The sequence below is a fragment of the Typopeltis vanoorti genome, chromosome 20 (assembly GCF_054136105.1).
Source record: "Typopeltis vanoorti isolate ZY-2024b chromosome 20, IOZ_Tvanoo_1.0, whole genome shotgun sequence".
Taxonomy (NCBI): domain Eukaryota; kingdom Metazoa; phylum Arthropoda; class Arachnida; order Uropygi; family Thelyphonidae; genus Typopeltis; species Typopeltis vanoorti.
This window is the reverse complement of record NC_143568.1, coordinates 56,456,090-56,474,731: the sequence shown is the minus strand read 5'-3', so window position 1 is coordinate 56,474,731 and position 18,642 is coordinate 56,456,090. Positions and strand designations below refer to the sequence as shown.

General features: G+C 34.4%; 1 protein-coding gene across 2 annotated transcripts in view; it reads left to right on the top strand.

Annotated features, from left to right (window-relative positions):
• LOC150095456 (uncharacterized) overlaps positions 1–18,317 on the top strand; it is a 175,426-nt gene extending 157,109 nt beyond the window's left edge. For both annotated transcript variants that reach the window (XM_090410112.1, XM_090410113.1), the window contains one exon: positions 12,618–18,317. In XM_090410112.1, the coding sequence (XP_090266238.1) occupies positions 12,618–14,847 (2,230 nt within the window). In that variant the 3' untranslated portion in view covers positions 14,848–18,317. The remainder of the gene's footprint in view (positions 1–12,617) is intronic.
• The last annotated feature ends 325 nt before the right edge of the window (positions 18,318–18,642 follow it).

Here is an 18,642-nt window from a genome sequence, read left to right as displayed (position 1 = left end):
AATTAAATGACTGTATCTGTTGAGGGAACATGTAACATAGAACATATACTTGAGACATAATATATAACATTTAGAGAGATATCTTTTACATTTCAATTAAAATTTAATGTTATTTAGTCCCCATAAGATGAGTTTTCAATCTTTTTTCTAAAAGCATATTCTGATGTTACATATTTTATTTTGTTAGGTAGTTTATTGTAGCTACTTGTTGCTGAGTGCTGAAAAGACTTGTGAAAAATTTCTGTTTGTTTTGGGAGCTATCGGCAAGTTCTGGTCACGGCATAGATCATAATCTACTTTATATACAGAAAAATCTACAATATTATTTCTTACAAGGGTGGTCTAAAAAGTTCTCGGCCTAAAAATGAAAAAATGAATTTATAATTTCAAAATGATTTTTATTTTTCAACATAATCTTCCTTAAGACTAATACATTTATTCCACCGATATTCCAGCATCATTATCCCATCCCTGTAATCAGTGGTGAAGAGGCAAGGGATCTTGGTGTATTGGTGGATAAGAATTTAAAGTTTAAAGGTCACATAGCAAAAGTTGCAATTACAACTCAGAGGATTTGCAAATCCCTTGTTTTCCTTGTTTAATAATCTTGTAGAACTAGAAAATACTACAGTGGAATGTATACATGCTACTATAATTGCTACTTTAAATTCATATGGATTTTCTGATAACTATATAAAAAATCATTTCATTGCATTTTGTTCTGATGGAGCTAGTGTAATGTTAGGAAACAAATCAGGTGTTGCAATCAAACTTCTACAAAAATTTCCCAACATTGTGATTTTGCATTGCATAGCTCATCGATTACAATTAGCATTAGACGATTTGATTAAAAAACATTAAGAAAATCATTTTGAAATATTTATGGATAAATTATATACTTTTTATCATCAATCATCAAAAAATCAATGAAAATTAAATATGATTGCAAAAGACCTTAGTATCGAAATTTTAAAGATCGGCCATGTGTTTGGACCACGATGGTCAGCTTGCAGTTTATGAACGGCTCTTGCTTTGTGGAGAAATTACCCAGCTTTATGCAAGCATTTTGCATCGAATGATAAATATAAGGGCTTTGTAAACCGACTTCTCAATTTGGAATTTTTAAAAGATCTAGCACTAATGATTGATATCCTACAGGAATTATCATATCTGTCAGAGGCTCTATGAAGTCCCAATATAAGTATTATAAAGACTAAGTTAGGCTTTTTTTTTTTTTTTTTTTTTGCTCGACAATGTGAGCCTTTGTTAAAATTTCCATAGCTCACCACTGCCTGTAGTGGTTCTCAGTAAAGATCTGCAAAATACCCCTCTATAGCTGCAATCACCTCTTGATTCAAAGAAAAATGCTGACCACTGAGGAAGAGTTTATTTTTAGGAAGAGATAGAAGTCAGAGAGAGCCAAATCTGGGGAATGGGGTAGATGTTCCAACAATTCATAATGCAGATCCCTTAATTTTCCCATTGCCAAAACACCTTTATGGGCAGGTGCATCCTATGAAAGATGATTTTTTAATTTTGCAAACCAGGTTTTTTCTCACAAATTTTTTCATCTGGTCTGGTTAAAAGATCAGAATAATATTCTGCGGTTATTCTTTTACCCTTTTCAAGATAATTAATAAACAAAATGCCATTAGAATCCCAAAACACCAATGCCATGAACTTTCCTGCTGATGGAACCTACTTTGTCTTTTGTGTTGAACAACCAACTTCTATCCACTGTTTTGACTGCTGTTTGGATTCTGGTGTGTAATGGTGAATCCAGAGTCATCCATAGTAATAAATCGATGCACAAAATCAGTTTCATTCTTGTTAAAACTCTCCAAGCACTGTTCAGAGATTTTCATGAGAGTGCATTTTTGATCTGCTGTGAGCAAGCACAGCACACATCTTGTGCAAAACTTTTTCGTTTGCAATTCTTCATGCAAAATATATCCTACACATTCTTTTGAAATGCCTATAGTCTCAGCAATTTCATGCACTTTGACTCACTGGTCATCCAATACTATATCGTGCACTCGATCAATGATTTCTGGTGGTGTTACACTTTTTTGGACGTCATTCACATGGATCGTTTTCAAGGCTGATACAGCTACGTTTAAACTCGGCAGCCCGTTTCTTAATTGTCGAAAACGAAGAAAAGTAAAACAAACTACTTGATAGAATGACTTGCAGCTTCACATGGATGCTTATGACAGATGTACCAACTTGAGAAAAAAAAAAAATCTTGCTGACAGTGTTGCCATCTATGGTCAAGGCCAAGAACTTTTCAGACTACAAGTATATAGATGCTCTTTCTCTAATGGAAAAATGTTAAATGACAAACAGGTCATTAATTGAATAGGCAAAGAAATCAGTACTAGCTATAGCAATGAGAATTCTATTTTGTATTCATATCAAAGGAAACAGATTGTTGGAAGTTTTTTCCCGCTTGGATAGATTATAATAAATTTAGTTTAATCCTTTATTCAAGTGCAAGCAAACAAAGTTTGCACCTGAAGTATCTTCAGGACTGAGGTAACTCGTGGTAAAGGTGTACCAATCGCTCGTCACTACTTGTCTTAGTATCTTCCACATCAAGGTAGGGATGGGGCTAACGGGGATCTGCAATTCATGTATACTAATGCTAGGAATATCAGGAACAAGAAGGAAGAATTTTTGACCTTGGGTGGCACTTCCAGACCACAGGTTTTTGGCAGTAGTGAAACATGACTGACTGAAGATGATATAGCTAGTGGGATTGAATGTGAGGGGTATAATGTGTTCAGGAATGACAGAGAGAATAAAATGGGGGGAGGAGTATTATTGATGATAGCTGATGAGCTGCAGCCAAGGAGAATAGAAGTTGAATTCATGATAGAGAAAAGAGCACATTTGAGGCCCCTTTGGTGTGAGATTGAGGCTAGCGAAACAAAATATACAATTGGGTACTGCTATAGACCAGGTGATGGAAAAGATGGTATGCATAAGCAAATAGAAGAAATGAGGAAGGTAATTATTATGGGAGATTTCAACTATGGTAGCATTGATTGGAAGGAGGAGAGGACACACACGGGAGGAAGGAATTGGGTTTTTATGCGGTTATTAAGGGATAACTATCTGCGGCAGTATGTAATGGAAAACACTAGGGGTTTTCCATTACATACAGTTACTAGGTCAGAGAGTGCTTGACCTAGTAATTGCATCTGAGGATTTGGCTATAACGAATATGACCACATTGCCACCAATTGGTGAGAGTGATCATAGGGTCTTGACTTGGGAGCTGGCTAAAGGTGTGGAATTTACAATTAAGAAAGGGTACATGTGGAATTATGGCTGGTAAGTATGACAAGTTTAGGAGTTTGATTGGTTCAGTGCCATGGTATGTAAAACTGCATGGGAGGCAGTTAAGAAGCTTTTGCAGAAGGCAATGGCTGACTTTATACCTAGAGTCTGAATAATAAATCAAGTAGGGATTAAATGGATGAATGAATAACACCATTAAGCTTGAGCTGAAAAAAAAAAAAAAACTGTGGAGGGAATTTAAGGAGAAAGGTGACCTGCAGGCACATGAATGGCATAAAACCCAGGACAGAAGGGTAACAAGTGTGGTAAGAAAAGCAAAAGCGGATTATGAAAGAACATTAGCCATGCAGGCTAAAGAGAATCCCAAACAGTTTTTTCGATATGTTGCAAGTAACAGAAAAAATGTATACGGCAGATTGATTTTAAAGAATGCGGATGGTAGGGAGGTAACCAAATCAGTTAATATAGTAGAACTACTGAGTGAGCACTTTGCAAGAGTATATCATCCATGTGGTGACATTGCAGAAATGGAAGAACAAACAGCTTGTACAGGAATTGTGGTGAATGAAGTGGAGGGGAATAGTCTACTACGAAACCTCAATGTCAACTCATCTGCAGGATTGGATGGTATACCAGCTCGTGTTGTACGAGAAGTGGCTAAAGAATTGTCAGTGTTTAATTTGAGTCTTGAGTCTGGGTTAGTCCCAAGGGGGTGGAAAGAGGAGAAAATAGTTCCACTGCATAAAGGAGGTTTCAAGACTGCTGTTGAAAATTACTGGCTGATTAGCATGTCAGGAATTGTTGTCAAGGTCTTGGAGAAAATAGTCAAGAGGAAAATACAAGATTGGATAGATGAAAATCAGATACTCTATGGGGGACAGCATGGTTTTGTGAAGGGTAGATCATGCCTCAGTAACTTGCTCACATTCTATAATACAGTGATGGCTGAACTGGATAAGGGTAACGGGTTTACAGTGATTCTACTGGACCTTGCTAAAGCCTTTGATAGGATACCACATGGAATTCTAATCAGTAAGCTGCAGCATATGAGAATGGATATAGGGTTGGTGAGATGGATAGGAGGGTAGTTGATGGAGAGATATCAGAGAGTGGTTTATTCAGGAGTAGAGTCCAAAAGACGGCCTGTGACTAGCAGTGTGCCGCAGGGTTCTGTTCTTGGACCGCTACTGTTTAATTTGTTCATTAACGATATAGGAAAGGAACTGTGCATCTCTTTGCGGATGATGCAAAGTTAGGTAGAGCAATAGTGAATGCTCAGATGTCAAAATTTTGCAGGAGGACTGGGCTAAGGAGAATGGATGTCAATTTAATGTGAAAAAATGTAAGGTTTTGCATTTTGGGGTGAAAAGATTAGCAGCAGTATATCACATTGATAGAACTGTACTCCAGAAGATTGATGAGGTCAAGGATTTGGGAGTGTTGGTGGATAGGGAGTTGAAGTTTAGGGGACACATTGCAAAAGTGGGAAAATCAGCTCATCAAATCACTTGGTTGCTGAAAAAACACTTTAACGAGCAGAAACAGACAGGTTATTGTTCCTCTGTATTGAGCCTTGATAAGACCCCATCTAGACTACTGTGCCCAGATATGGGTGCCAGGGTTTCTTCTCGATGGGGAAGAGGTGGAGAGGATCCAGAGACGAGTGACCAAGCTAATAGCAGGACTATGGAATGAACCTTATGAGAACAGATTGAAGATTTGTGGGCTGCAGAAATTGGTTGATAGGTGGAAAAGGGGTGATATGATTGAGACATTCAGATTACTGAAGGGTTTCTATAAGATTAATTCAGATGATATTTTTGAGAATAGGACTGGTAGTGGGAAGACTAAGGGCCATCCATGGAAGCTTGGTATGAGTGTGGTTAGCAAGGGTGTTGGAGCTAGGTTTTTTACTCGGAGAGTGGTAAATGAGTGGAATAAGCTGCCAGAGTCTGTTGTGGGTGCCAAGACTGTAAATGAGTTCAAGGAGAAGTATGATAGATACTGTGTGAATGTTGAATAGTTGTTCTTGACATGATGTTGGGCCTCCCTCGATGAGTCTAAGAACTCCTTGGAGCTGCCCATAATAATAACAATGCAAAGCACATCTCCTTGCGGACATGTATAATGCTATGCATTAAGGGAAGTGCCACTACCCAGAATGGTTTCGACCTTTATAGAGGTCTTGTCAGTGGGAGCCAGACCCAGAGGTGGTGATACTAAGGTGGAAGCAATGGAGAAGTCATATTTACCTATACAAGTTGCCAAAAGGTGTCTCACCTTATTATTAAAACTCTGGATTTAGAGAAAGAAGTTGGAAGTTTTTTTTTCCCCCACTTGGTTAGACTATAATAAATTTAGTTTAATCCTTTATCCAAGTGTATGCAAACAAAATTTGCACGTAAAGTATCTTCAGGACTTCACCCTTCCCTTAATGCATAGCATTATACATGTCTGCAAGATGTGCTTTGCATTATGGGAGAGTGGTGATGAGAGCTTGGTCCACCTTTACCACGAGGTGCAAACTTTGTTTGCTTACACTTGGATAAAGGATTAAACTAAATTTATTACAGTCTAACCAAGTGGGAAAAAACTTCTAACTTCTTTCTCTAAATCCAGAGTAATTTAATAATAAGGTGAGACACCTTTTGGCAACTCGTATAGGTAAATATGACTTCTCCATTGCTTACACATTACTATCCCCACCTTTGGGTCTGGCTCCCACTGATGAGACCTCAACGAAGGTCGAAACCGGTTGGAAGCTTGGGTGATGAATGCCAATGCTGAAGTCCATGAAGTTTTAACTGAGGCTTGGCTGTTGCTGTCACCCAAGTCCTGTATGGGGGGGGGGGGGTAATGAATGGCAATGCTGTAGCCTATGAGGTTAATTGAGGCACGCTTTTGCTGTTACCCCTCGGATGAGATATGAGCAAATGAGCGGCTCTGTTCGGTGGTGGGGTGAGCCTGTTACGGTGTAGAGCCAACCGGTTCTAAGAGTTCTTCTCAGTGGCCCTTCCCTCAATTCATAGCATTATACATGTCCACAAGATGTGCTTTGCATTATAGAAGATACTAAGACAAGTAGTGATGAGAACTTGGTCCACCTTTACCACGAGTTGCCTCAGTCCTGAAGATACTTCAGGTGCAAACTTTGTTTGCTTACACTTGAATAAAGGATTAAACTAAATTTATTATAGAAACAGATTGTTCTAGTAATCTCTACTCCAACAAGTGATACCATATTTACCCATAAATAGCATCTTAAAGATGAATTAAGATGAATTTTGTAACATAATATATTCTGTTAAGTAGAACTTCAGTGTTAAAAATGAGATATAGGAGTTCCATTTCAGTTTGCTGGTGATGTGGAGGCCCAAATACTTGACTGATTTTGTTTTTTTGACTAATCTAAAGTCACAGTTTTGAATGCCAGTACAATTTGTTTCATGCCATTTTATACTTATGTTGTGATCTAGCTTATCTGTTAAGGTGAAATATGTATATTTAGTTTTATCAGTATTAATTTTAAGGCAATTATTGCTAAACCACTTCAGTATAATATAGTTAATCTGATTTTCTAAATCTTTAAGAGTCATTACAGTATGTATTAATGTCATGTCACCAGTGAACAGTATAATTTTGCCAAAAAGTTTGTGCTCACACAGATCATTTATATATATTAAAAATAGGATAGGTTCTAGTACTGAACCTTGTGGGACTCTGTATTTTATTATTTTTCCTGCACTATTGAAGATCCCATAATGCTTTTAATGCCATATCTAGATGTTTTCAGAAGGAGTAAGTCAATATATTCACAGTCGAATTCTTTAGATATATCAAGAAAACAGTTATTATATACATTGCTCTATTTATCCTGCTGTAAATTGTTTTATGAATCATCAATTTTCCATATTAAACCAGGATCTGAACCCATACTGATTAGCCATGTAAGATTTAGAATTTAGGTAGTCATTTAATCGTTTTTTTTATTAAGATTTCAGTAACCTTTGAGATTGTTGATAATATTAATATAGGTCTGTAGTTTCTAATTTCATTTCTGTTACCTCATTTAGATAATGAAAGAACTGAAGCAATCTTTAAGTATTTTATAAATTCCCCTTGTTGAAATGATTTATTTATAATATGTATAAAGAACTTTAACTTATAATAATTAAGGAGATACAAATCCCTTGTTGTTTAATTTTAATTTATAACATAAATTAAAAGCCGTTTGGCTTTTAATTTATGTTATAAAACTTTAACTTATGTTTAATTATAATATGTAGTTTTTGGGCATTTATATTATCATAATCCCTTTTCCCCCCTTTTTTTTAAAATCTGATCACCATTATTTATTTATGGAGGTGACTTATGTACTTTGTTCTATCTGTAGGATCAGAATCACAACTACCATAATTAATGAACAGACTATTCATTTTGTTAAGAACAGCAGCGATATCGCTGCTGTTCTTAACAAAAATTCACGTTTTCTGTTTTGTATTGCCAATTATGGTATTTACTAACCTTCATTCTTTACTTTTATCATTTGTATAAGGAAGAAATTTAGTTAGGAAATGGTTTTCTTTTGTATACTTTATTTTTCCCTTTAAGCATATAACAAAATTTTTATAGGCATTTTCAAACACTAAATTGTAGGAATTTTTCCCTATGCTTATATAATTTTTGTGTAGTCTTAATCTTATTTTTTAGTTCATCAGTAATCCAGTGTATGTGTGGAGCTTTTTTGCACTTCTTTTAATATCTTGCAGTTTGCTATCTACATATTTAATCATTTTGATGAATTCCTCATATGAATGATTTTCATGTAATAGAGTATCATGTGGTAGTTGATAATTTCTTATATATTTCTCAAATGTATTATTTTCAATGTTTTCATTACAGCTCATATCACTACTTTCTAGTAGAGATAGATGTGATAGTATAGAGTGATAACTTGTTATATTGCTAATATAGATTGCAGAGGATACTTCATAGGACATTTTATTTCTTACAATATGTGATCAATACAACTTACTGAATTGTTTTCTTCTCTTGTATGGCCATCTATGTATCTAAGAAACCTATGCAAAGATAATGTTTTTATATTCAGTTTTTTCTAGGTTAAATAGCATAATATTCTTATGTTTTATATGGCATTATTTAACTCAGTTAAAAATATACCAACTGAACTATCATATTCACAGTATATGGCAAATATGAGTTTATTCATTACTATGTCATAAATCAAGATAGCACTGTGCATATTTCTAATTTATGTAGGTGAAAAGTATTTTTTCTAGTGCACAAGATTGATCCACCTGAATGGTTATAATCCTGAAAGGCATCATAATTAACTAGAGAATATCAGTCAGTTTCAAGTTGTTTGATCCATGTTTCATTTAATAAATTGTATACATTGTATATCTATATATTGTTCAATTTCTGCAAAGAGCAACATCAAATTATAAAATTTGATCTTAACAATATAATATCTACATGGTGTTAGGTTACATGCATGAGTTTGAAGTAGATCAAAAAACTTTTTACAGAGGTTAGATTATAGAGCTTTTTGCAGTTGACAGTTGTATCTAGCTCCAGGTTATTCAAGTGTTGTGTTATTTCCATTTGGATCAGTCTTGTTTCAGTTGGTCACAGTTAGGTAGCATTCAGTTTTAGGTTGCTGATTTCTTTGATTTTGCTTGTTGAAGTTGTGTATGATGTTTTTATCTGGTGTAATTTCAAAAGGGGAATTGGACAGTGAAATTATTTGTGCCTATTCCCATAGAAGGATTACTAAGAAGAAGCAAGTCAATTTTCTAAGTTATTAAGTGACATAAAGTAAAAAGAAAAACTGGTCCTTGTTGGAGATATAAACATCAGAGTAGGAAATATGAATACCAGAAATATTTTGGGAAAATTTAGAGAAAAGAGCAAAGCTATTAATAATGCTAAATACATGGATTTCTGTTCAGGACATGGACTAATCATTATTAATATCATGTAAATATAGATGAGCACTGGGAGATAAGAAACAAGAAAAGTCTCACTGTCTTATTGTCGATATTGTTAACTTTATGCTGGTTCACGACAAGTTTACAAGGGATTTGAAAAGGAAGTGATAGGCATTTAGTTTTGAACAGGATAAAACCTAATTTCATATTGAAAACAAAAAAAATACTTAGTTTTAAAAAAGAATCAAAGTTGATAGCAGCTTTCAGATGTGAACCGTTGACTGAAAATACAAAAATTATTAAAAAAAAAAAATAAATAAATTCAGAATGAGTTTCAAAACAAAAATCAAATCTTGGGGATTCATTGGCAGATTCTGACTGAAGAAAACATTGATTGATATTCAACCAGAGGCATGTGGCTGGTGGAGTTTGTTTACATGGATTTAAAAAAAAAAAAAAAAAAACGGACTTTGGACTAAAGAGTGTCAGAATTAAAGAGGCAGTTAGGGATAAGAAGAAAGTTATTAGCAAGTAAGTCAGTATATTTAAAAATGTCCATCAACTAAACAAAAGTCATGAAAATGCTGATAAGAATAAAAAAGAATATCAGAAAGTTAAGTATAGTTTCTGGGAAAATTCCCATGTTAATATCAGAAAGGTGAAAAAATGTTTTTTGGAGGTTATTGAAAAGCTTAGAAATGCAGGAAAGAACACTCTAAACAGAATCAGATAATATAGGTGACATAAAAACTGAAAAATATATTGAAGGATTACTAAGTGATTGTGGAGAATTTTTTCACTTGGTTACAGCATAAATTATGCTTGCAAGAAATTATATTATTGTTTAACTTTTGCCCAAGCATAAGCAAATAGCATTTGCATACATAATATATTTTCACAACTAGGCTACTTGTACTGTTGACTTCACATTATTTGCCTTGCTATCCTATAATGTAAAGCATACATCCTTTCAGATGTATGTATATTGCTGTGCATTATAGGAATGGTCACTTCCTAGACTGGTTTTGACCTTTATTGTTGAGATACTGTTAAAGTGCTGGGATACCTCTCAGAAACAGAGTGATCTACAAGATCACTCTAAATCTCACTGAATTACCAAAAAAAAAAAAAACACCAAATTCATCACTCAAGGACAGGATACTCAGCTTGGAGTATTGCTTGGAGCAAGCAAAAACCAAGCAGAACTGCCCTACTCCAAGGGAGCAAGACCAAAGATGAGCTTTATTAAAGTGTCATTGGTGGAAGCCAGACCCAGAAAGATACCGAGTTTGAATTAATTCAGAAGTCATATATTTTCCATGTACAAGTAGCAAAAAGGTATATCACCATCTTATTAATATACTCTGGATCAGAGATAGTTGCAGAAAGTTTTTTCACTTGGTTTCTAAGTAAATTATACTTGTCAATAAAGTATATTCTTGTTTAATCCTTTATCCAAGCATAAGCAACTCTGCTGCTTATACTTGGGCTTATACCTACAAATATCCTCTTCTGCCAACCAAATGATCAAAAATTACAGGGTCAGTGACAAGCAGTTTCAATCTGCGATAAAACACGTTAATCACTGTTTTATCCTATTTTTTATTAAAGTGTTTTGCTGAATAAATTCTCTGCATATTTCATTAACAGTTGTCTAATTTGTTGTAATTCCCTCCTCCCCAATTTCTGCTTTCCACGGGGTGGGGGGGACTGGTCAGTTTATTATACACTATATATATATATATATATATATATAGCACAATATTTTATTCATTCATTTTTAATATTTACACCCTGTTTAAATTTTAATGTTTTTTTTATTTTATTATACATACCATGTCATTATGTGCATTAAATACTTACTTTGCACATGATACTCATTAGGTCACACTTGTATAAAGGTATGATACTGTTTTCTGATGCAGGTTGAATAATATAACATTCAAAAATGCTTCCACTTCTTTGACAAGTGTTTCCACTGTCTTCCTGAATTGTTTACCATACAAAGTGCTGATCAGTTGCTATTTATATATGCATGGTAGTAATTGCATAATATTTTCTACTATATGAGAATGTTCATATTATTTCCAGCTGCTGCAATGAGTATTAATATAGAATAATGGTATAGTACATAATTTTTAATGTGTGTTCCAAGTTTTTTAATATCACATTCATGAGAGTTCGAAATGTATAATACATTAATACTGTAGATGGGATAAGGATTAAATGATCCAGAACTCTGCTCCAGAAATGAAATCCTTTCAAATCACTTCAAACCTCCAGTAAACAGGAGTCTCACACTAGAAGATGAATGTCTGCCATTTGAAGACATTGTGTCATGGTTGGATTCTAACTTGAATCCTGTTGGGGAACAGAGGGTCCAATTCACTCGGCCAACCATGTGATTGAGTACATATAAGAATGATATCATGTTTCTCTGGTATTGAATTATAGACCATGTGAAGAATTGATTGTGCCATCAAGTCATTTTGCATTAAATTGCACTATGAATGTCTATCTGAGAATTTTCAGTGATTGATAGGAATGCCTTGGTATGAGGCTATTATAGGAATTGTCACAGTGGGGAGGCTCCTCACCACTTGCATTGAACTCTTTCTTCTAGTCCTGAAGCATTATACTTTTAATGCCCTTTTATATTCACTTTTTCTTTCTTCAGTTTTATTAAATTAAATTGTAATTACAGGTCGTTTGTAATTCATCGTATTCTGAATAAATCTTATTTTGAAATTAATCATGAACCCAGTATAGCCAAGATGTTGAAGGAGTCAGGCACAATCATCACATGACACAATATTTTGATGTTTTCCCTAAACCTGTCAGAATCACTTCAGCAGCCACTCACTCTTATTAAATGTTTAATCTTTAAGGTTGTCAGACTGCCTGTTCTCTCAATAAACAAGTTCAAAATGAAAATCAATGAATAGTGGTATTGATCATGATGGAAGCTAAACACTTTTGTTCCATAACATGTTGATATGATCTTATTGCCATAAACTAATTTTTAGTAGAAATTATGAATTATAAGGATATATATTGATGATGAAAAACCTTTTAGCTATGTTCTAGATTTCTGAGTGAAACACTGATTTTTCTGATTTGATTCTTTATATGTAAATTTCTGTTTTTTATTATGCATAACACTGAGAATTAGAATGAGTTAAATATGCTTTATTAGAATGTTTTCTTAATTGATGGCTATTTCTTGGAAAGTAAAAGTAAAAATTATGTCTGAAATATTTACTTCAAATATATGATATAATTTATATTCTAGTATATTTATACTTTTTTTTTCATACCAGCACTTTATGAATAACCAAATTATTTTTTTTTTTTATATATCAGGCAAACAGAGGTGACCAATGTCCGCAGGCGATCTTCAGTTGGTATTCAACGCCAAGCATCTGTCTGTCTGTCTGATGGAGATGATGATGTTGAACACCCACCAGATGAACAGAAAGGGAGTATCAATAGTTTTTCATCTGGAAGTATCCCTGAACAACAGCCAACTCCATCACGTCGTAATAGGCCAGAAGTAACACAAGTTGCTGCTGTGGTTCACCAAAGCAGTGACCTGACATCAGTTCATAGTTGTGATGGCTCTTCTGTTGGTTCTGCTGTTTCTCAGTTGGCCAGACTTGGACGACCTCCAGTTTATGCCCGCTCACATTCGTCTCCTGATTCAGGAAGCACTGCCACTGTTCTAGAGGTCAGAAATGGACGTCCATCAAGTGCAGGTTCACTGAGGGCAATAGTGCACCAAGACCAGATTCGGGAGCTAGGAGCTGTGGCCCGTGTTGTTGATCTGGAAGAATATCACTATAGCCAGCGGCAAGTATGGGCTCTTGCCTCTCAAGGAGCTTCTCTGCTCCAGGAAAGATCTCAGTCAACACTAGATGTTACATCTACCAGTGATGGTTGGCTAGAGGTACCTATTCATCTTCGACAAGCAGGAAGTACAGAAGCAGGTTTATTGGAGGAAAGCTTGGAACTCTATCAAAAGGAGAATCTTCGATCACTACTACGCCGACATTCACCAGTGGATGAAGATGATGAAAGACCTGTTAGTAAAGTGAGATATAATGATACTGGTAGTAGGGAAGAGATCAGAGATGAAGTGGATATTACATCTGTGGAGGAAGAAGAGGAGGAGGAGGAAGAAGAGGAAGAAGAAGAAGAGCGAGAAGTTGACCAAGATATTGGAGAAAGCATAGAAACTGAAGTGCTGAGACAGCAGTACCGAAAACTATGGGAGTTACGGGCAACCCTAGAAGAAGAAGAGTGTGAACTCAGTGATACATTTGGAATGGAGGAAGAGGAAAATGGAGGAGGTGGTGGTGGTGGTGATGATGATGATGGAACATCACATGGAAGATCAGAGCAAGAACCTCTTGCTTCTCAGACTACATCATTTGAGTCAAATACTGATATTGGGCCTTGTGAGGAAGGTGGAGATGATTGTCCAGGCGACTGTGATTGTCCCATGACAAATGAATTTCTTCACTTGCCATCACAGGAATCACGAAGGCGTAGTTACAAGAACCTGCTCACTAAACGATTGCAAAGGCTAACTACACCAGAAAGTAAAACTTCTGGCAGTGCTGAAAATAGTTTTGACAGTATGGAGAGTTCCTCGACTGATAGAACTGATGGCATTACCACATCCTTTGAGTCAACAACTGACAACACTGACAGTACTGGTGAAGGACAGACTCATAGGCTGCAGCAGATGAAAGCAGACAGTGGGTACAAATCAATGGAGAGCAATGGAAAACCTCCACGATTAAGCAAGAAGCAACTTCAATTTACCATGGAAGGTGATGGTAGCCTCGATGTTATGATGACTTTGGAAGGGAGTTTAGATGAAATGGAAGAAGAGGAAAAAGAGGATGAAAAATCACCAGTCCCTTCAAAAACTGAAGGTCCTACAAAATTGAACCAGACAGACATTACAAAAGAACATCCCAAATCAAAAATTATGGAAGATGAAGGATTAGGTTTTGAAGAGCAAGTACTAGAATTTAGAGAAGAGACAAATAGTACAAAGAGTGCCTTGAAGAGACGGCAGCATAATGACAAACATGTTGTTGGTGAGGCATTACAGTGGATTGAACTTCGAACGTTGTCTGACAGCTATCCTGAAATGCGAGGAAAAACTTCAGTGTTCCAACGGTTCTTTAGAACAAGTAGGACCAGGTATGACCGTCACCTTTCCAGGGACTATAGTATTGATGAGAAATCGGATGCTCTGTTTCGTGAGTTTTCACGTCCTGATGTTTCATATGAGACAGACTACTATCGAAATCGAGTCAGCCGACATTATGGCCATATCCGATTACACCACCATCATCGCCCATATGACCAAGAAGGGGGAAGTCCACGCCTTGCACGCAAAGTTCTTTCACCACAGCTGAGCATTGAAGAAGAAAGCTGTGAAAGTGGTGAAGAACAAAAATCCCTACCAGAAAGTGCACAAAGTTCTCAGGTCGGAGAATTTTTGTGTGGTCCCCAAATGACGCATGCTCAGCTCCCTGTGATAAAACTCTTACATGACAGGGGAGACAAACAGACTTAATGACCATGTGATTCGTATGTTATATTTAAAGACTGCAGACTCAAGTTGTTATTGTTTATTATCTGTTGTCAGAACCCTATTTTGGGACTGCAGAAAGACATTTTAAACATGTATACAGGTATTCTTCGCGATATCAAGATGTACAGCCTATTGTTTTCACAGGTTGTTTTTGGGACGTCATAACGTCACCATTATTTGCACCTTCCCGCCTGAAAGCACATTCTATTGCTAATTCTTTATTTATTTTATTTATTTATTTATTTGACATTACAGAGAATTTACCATAGAGTAAATAAATCTATTTCTCGTGAGATGGTCTGTAGCTTGCCTGCCAGAACTTGCAGGTATGTTTTTAAACCTGTTCTTAATATCACTGCTGTTTAAAAAAAAGAAAGAAAGAAAAAAAAAAGGGAAAAAAAGCATTTACACCATCACTTCTTAACTTGCAGGAACACAGGAAAATATCATTCCACGCCTCTGTGCCAAAAACTTAAAAACCAGTGAAAATAAATATATAATAATAATAATAAAAAGCCTGATTACAAAACTTCTTGTAGTTATTGAAGTTTCAGTTCAGGTGTTATATAAATATTTACAGATGTCTTTCAATATATTACACTACATTTCAAAACCAGTGTTTATAATTTTTTACACTTTTTCACCAATCAGTAGTGCAAAAGTGATCTTGTTTCAAAAGTCTTTTGGATATTGCATATAACAAAAATATTTTTATATTCTTTATTATTATATGAGATGGAAGAATATTTTTAACTTTTGAAATTGATCAAAATTGTTTCAGTAGCTGAAATTGTTACTAAGTAAATTTTTAACATAACCAGAAAGGATATTCTATGTTGATGACAAATTGAAAACATTTTTGCCTTACAAGACTCACTATGTACAGGTAATTGCACTTAAAACTTTAATGAAACTCTCTTCCAGAGTGAGGGTTTTAAATTTTGTTTGATTATCTGTGACTTCAACTACTCTCCTGCCCTATTTGTTTTATGTAAATAGACTTGGAATGTTTATTCTGAAACAGAGTTTATTTCATCTATTATTGCTGTATCATTTAAATAAAGATTTAATCTAAAAATAGATTTTTTTTTTTTCCCCAGTTTAATGTGAAGATATAGAAAAGTTCTCTTATTCAGTCAACATGTTTGAAAAATATTTAATTTTAAATTAAAATTTAAAAAAAATTCACAGTACAATTTACTACTCTTTTTCATTAAAGACAGATCTCATAATTCACAACACAGCTAATTGAAAGTTGCTTTTGATAGTTTTTGAACATTCAGCCTCTGGCCTCAAATCTCTTAATTCCAAATGTTGCCAAAATGACTGTCAGGATTGGCAAATGTGTTTGAAAAAGTTATTGATTACATTGTGAACTGACAGATGGTGTTAATGATCAAACACCATATTTGAAGCATTTTATTCAATTTATGTTGATAATGATGAAAGTAACATTTATTTATTGGCATATTAAATAACTAACTTGCAGTTCATTAAGCAGAAGGGCTATTATACCTCTTAATGGAGTTCATTATAAATCCATGGAAATTAATTTCCCATTCTTTTAAAAAAGAAGGAAAAACTTCATAGGAAGAGATTGATAGGAATACAGCAAAGTAAGAATTGGCTAATTTCTGATCGACCCCCACCTAATCAGGTAACTTCAATGAGGAAATGTGTGTTAATATTTTGCTATTATTATAATTATCAGACCTATATAAACAGATCATTATGGAAGGTCTGCTTTAACACTATGCCTGTCATATTGTGCCTTAAATTCATTCACTGTCATTGCACTTGCAGCACCATCTGTTACTGTATTCCACTTGCCCACTATTCTCCATGTAAAAAATTACTTGAATATATATACTTCTATGTTCTTAATCTTACTTTTACACATCGTTAACAATCCATAGCCTTAATGTTACTTTTATTATTCATCTCTGGAGCTTTTCTGATGTTATGTCTTCTTCTCCTCCCCCCCCCCCCCCAAAAAAAAAGAAAACAATCCAGGTGACTAGAACCATGTGCAGCAGAGATTATAGTCTAATTTAGGCTGTGCATGATAAACAAGCCACCTTCTTGTCTCTGTTTGTCATCACTGTCATTTTTTCATTGCAGTAATTCTCTGTGCTCTCTTTATAGAATTTCAGTCTGTCAGCTGTCATTCTTAGTGTTTGCAGTACAGCACCCACTAGTACTGCACACAGCTTTTTTTCATTTATGTATATATCAAAGTGGAACCATGCACTTAACATTGAACTAGTGTCCTCATGCATCTTGCATACACTGCCTGCCTATCCAAATCCCTGCTTTGTATCATCTGCAAAATGAGTAGTATTATTCATAATTCTGATGCTAAGAAATTATGAATTTCTTAACGAATATTAAGAAGGATATTATAATGATAAAGATACTTCTCATGAATGGTTTGCTGGTATATTCTGTTTTCCTGTCTTAAATTTGAACGGCTGAGAGGAAAACAATTATGTAGTGTACCTCTGTCATATTATAGACTCCTTTATATATATATATATATATACAGTTAATAAACCACTCTAGTAATGCACATAATGGCTAAAAGTGCAGCTCATGCATTTGTGGCACATTACAGGCTCAGACATATAGCAAATTACCCATAAAGGTAAATAAGTGACCCATCTTGAAAAATGAAGATCACTATAATGTATATATATGCAGTTTTCTTTTTCTTTTTTTTAATCAGCACATAATGTGTGCTCTTTTTAACTTCATGATAGAACAATTGGAAACTAGTTGCCATTCGTATTCTCTCTTTTTTTTTTTTTTTTTGTTCTATTCTCAGCTGTATTCATTTGTTTTATGAGAATGCAACACAGCATTTTTAACTGTGGCTGTTTATTATTTAAATAAATAAAAAATGTTTTCAAATGGAAACGAGTAGTTTTTAACAATTTTTCACACATCTGAACTTAAAATGCTAAATAGGTCAGTTTGATATATATTTTTTAATCTTCTTACTAGTAAAATCACTGAAAGATGACTATTTTCATTTCATTTCTAAATGTTGCTTATTAACACCATTGAATCACCAGGAATTGTTTCATTTCAAATATGATTTTAACAATGTTTTTATGCAATAAATATTGTTTATTTATAAAGTTAGGAAGTGCCTTTTTTGAACTTCAAAATGAACATCTCCCTTGTGTTTCAGACTCATGACTTTATAAAGCATCTGTTGAAACCATTTTCCTGAGGTTCTGGTATGAAGTTGTGTAGAAACTGTTGACCGTGTTAATAATACTGTTATTTATTTATTTTTTTAATTTTAATTTTGTTTTAATTTTTTTAATGTTGACAAACACAAAAAAGAATGAGCCAAATCATGTAGAGATATTTAATAATTGGACCATGCTTCTGTCTTTTAAAAAGATAGTAATAATGTCCAGTTATCGCAAGAAAAATAAAATAAAATAAATGATCAACTGAATTTGAAATATTGGATTATTTGAGTAAATGTTGGCTACTTTAATTTTTAATCAAAACTGCTTTTTCAATTATACATTAAATTAATATTATAAACATTTAATATATACAGGTAACCCTCGTATAACACGGATGTTAGGTTCCATAGAAATGCTGCATTATATAAATCGCGTTATGCAAGACTTAGATCACATAGAAAAAGTAGGGTTAGTTTCTGAAATCGTTTTTTTTTTTTTTTTTTTTATATATATAAACAACAATGACATATCCAACAAAAGCAATACTGTATTTTTATTTAATTCAGGTAATTCA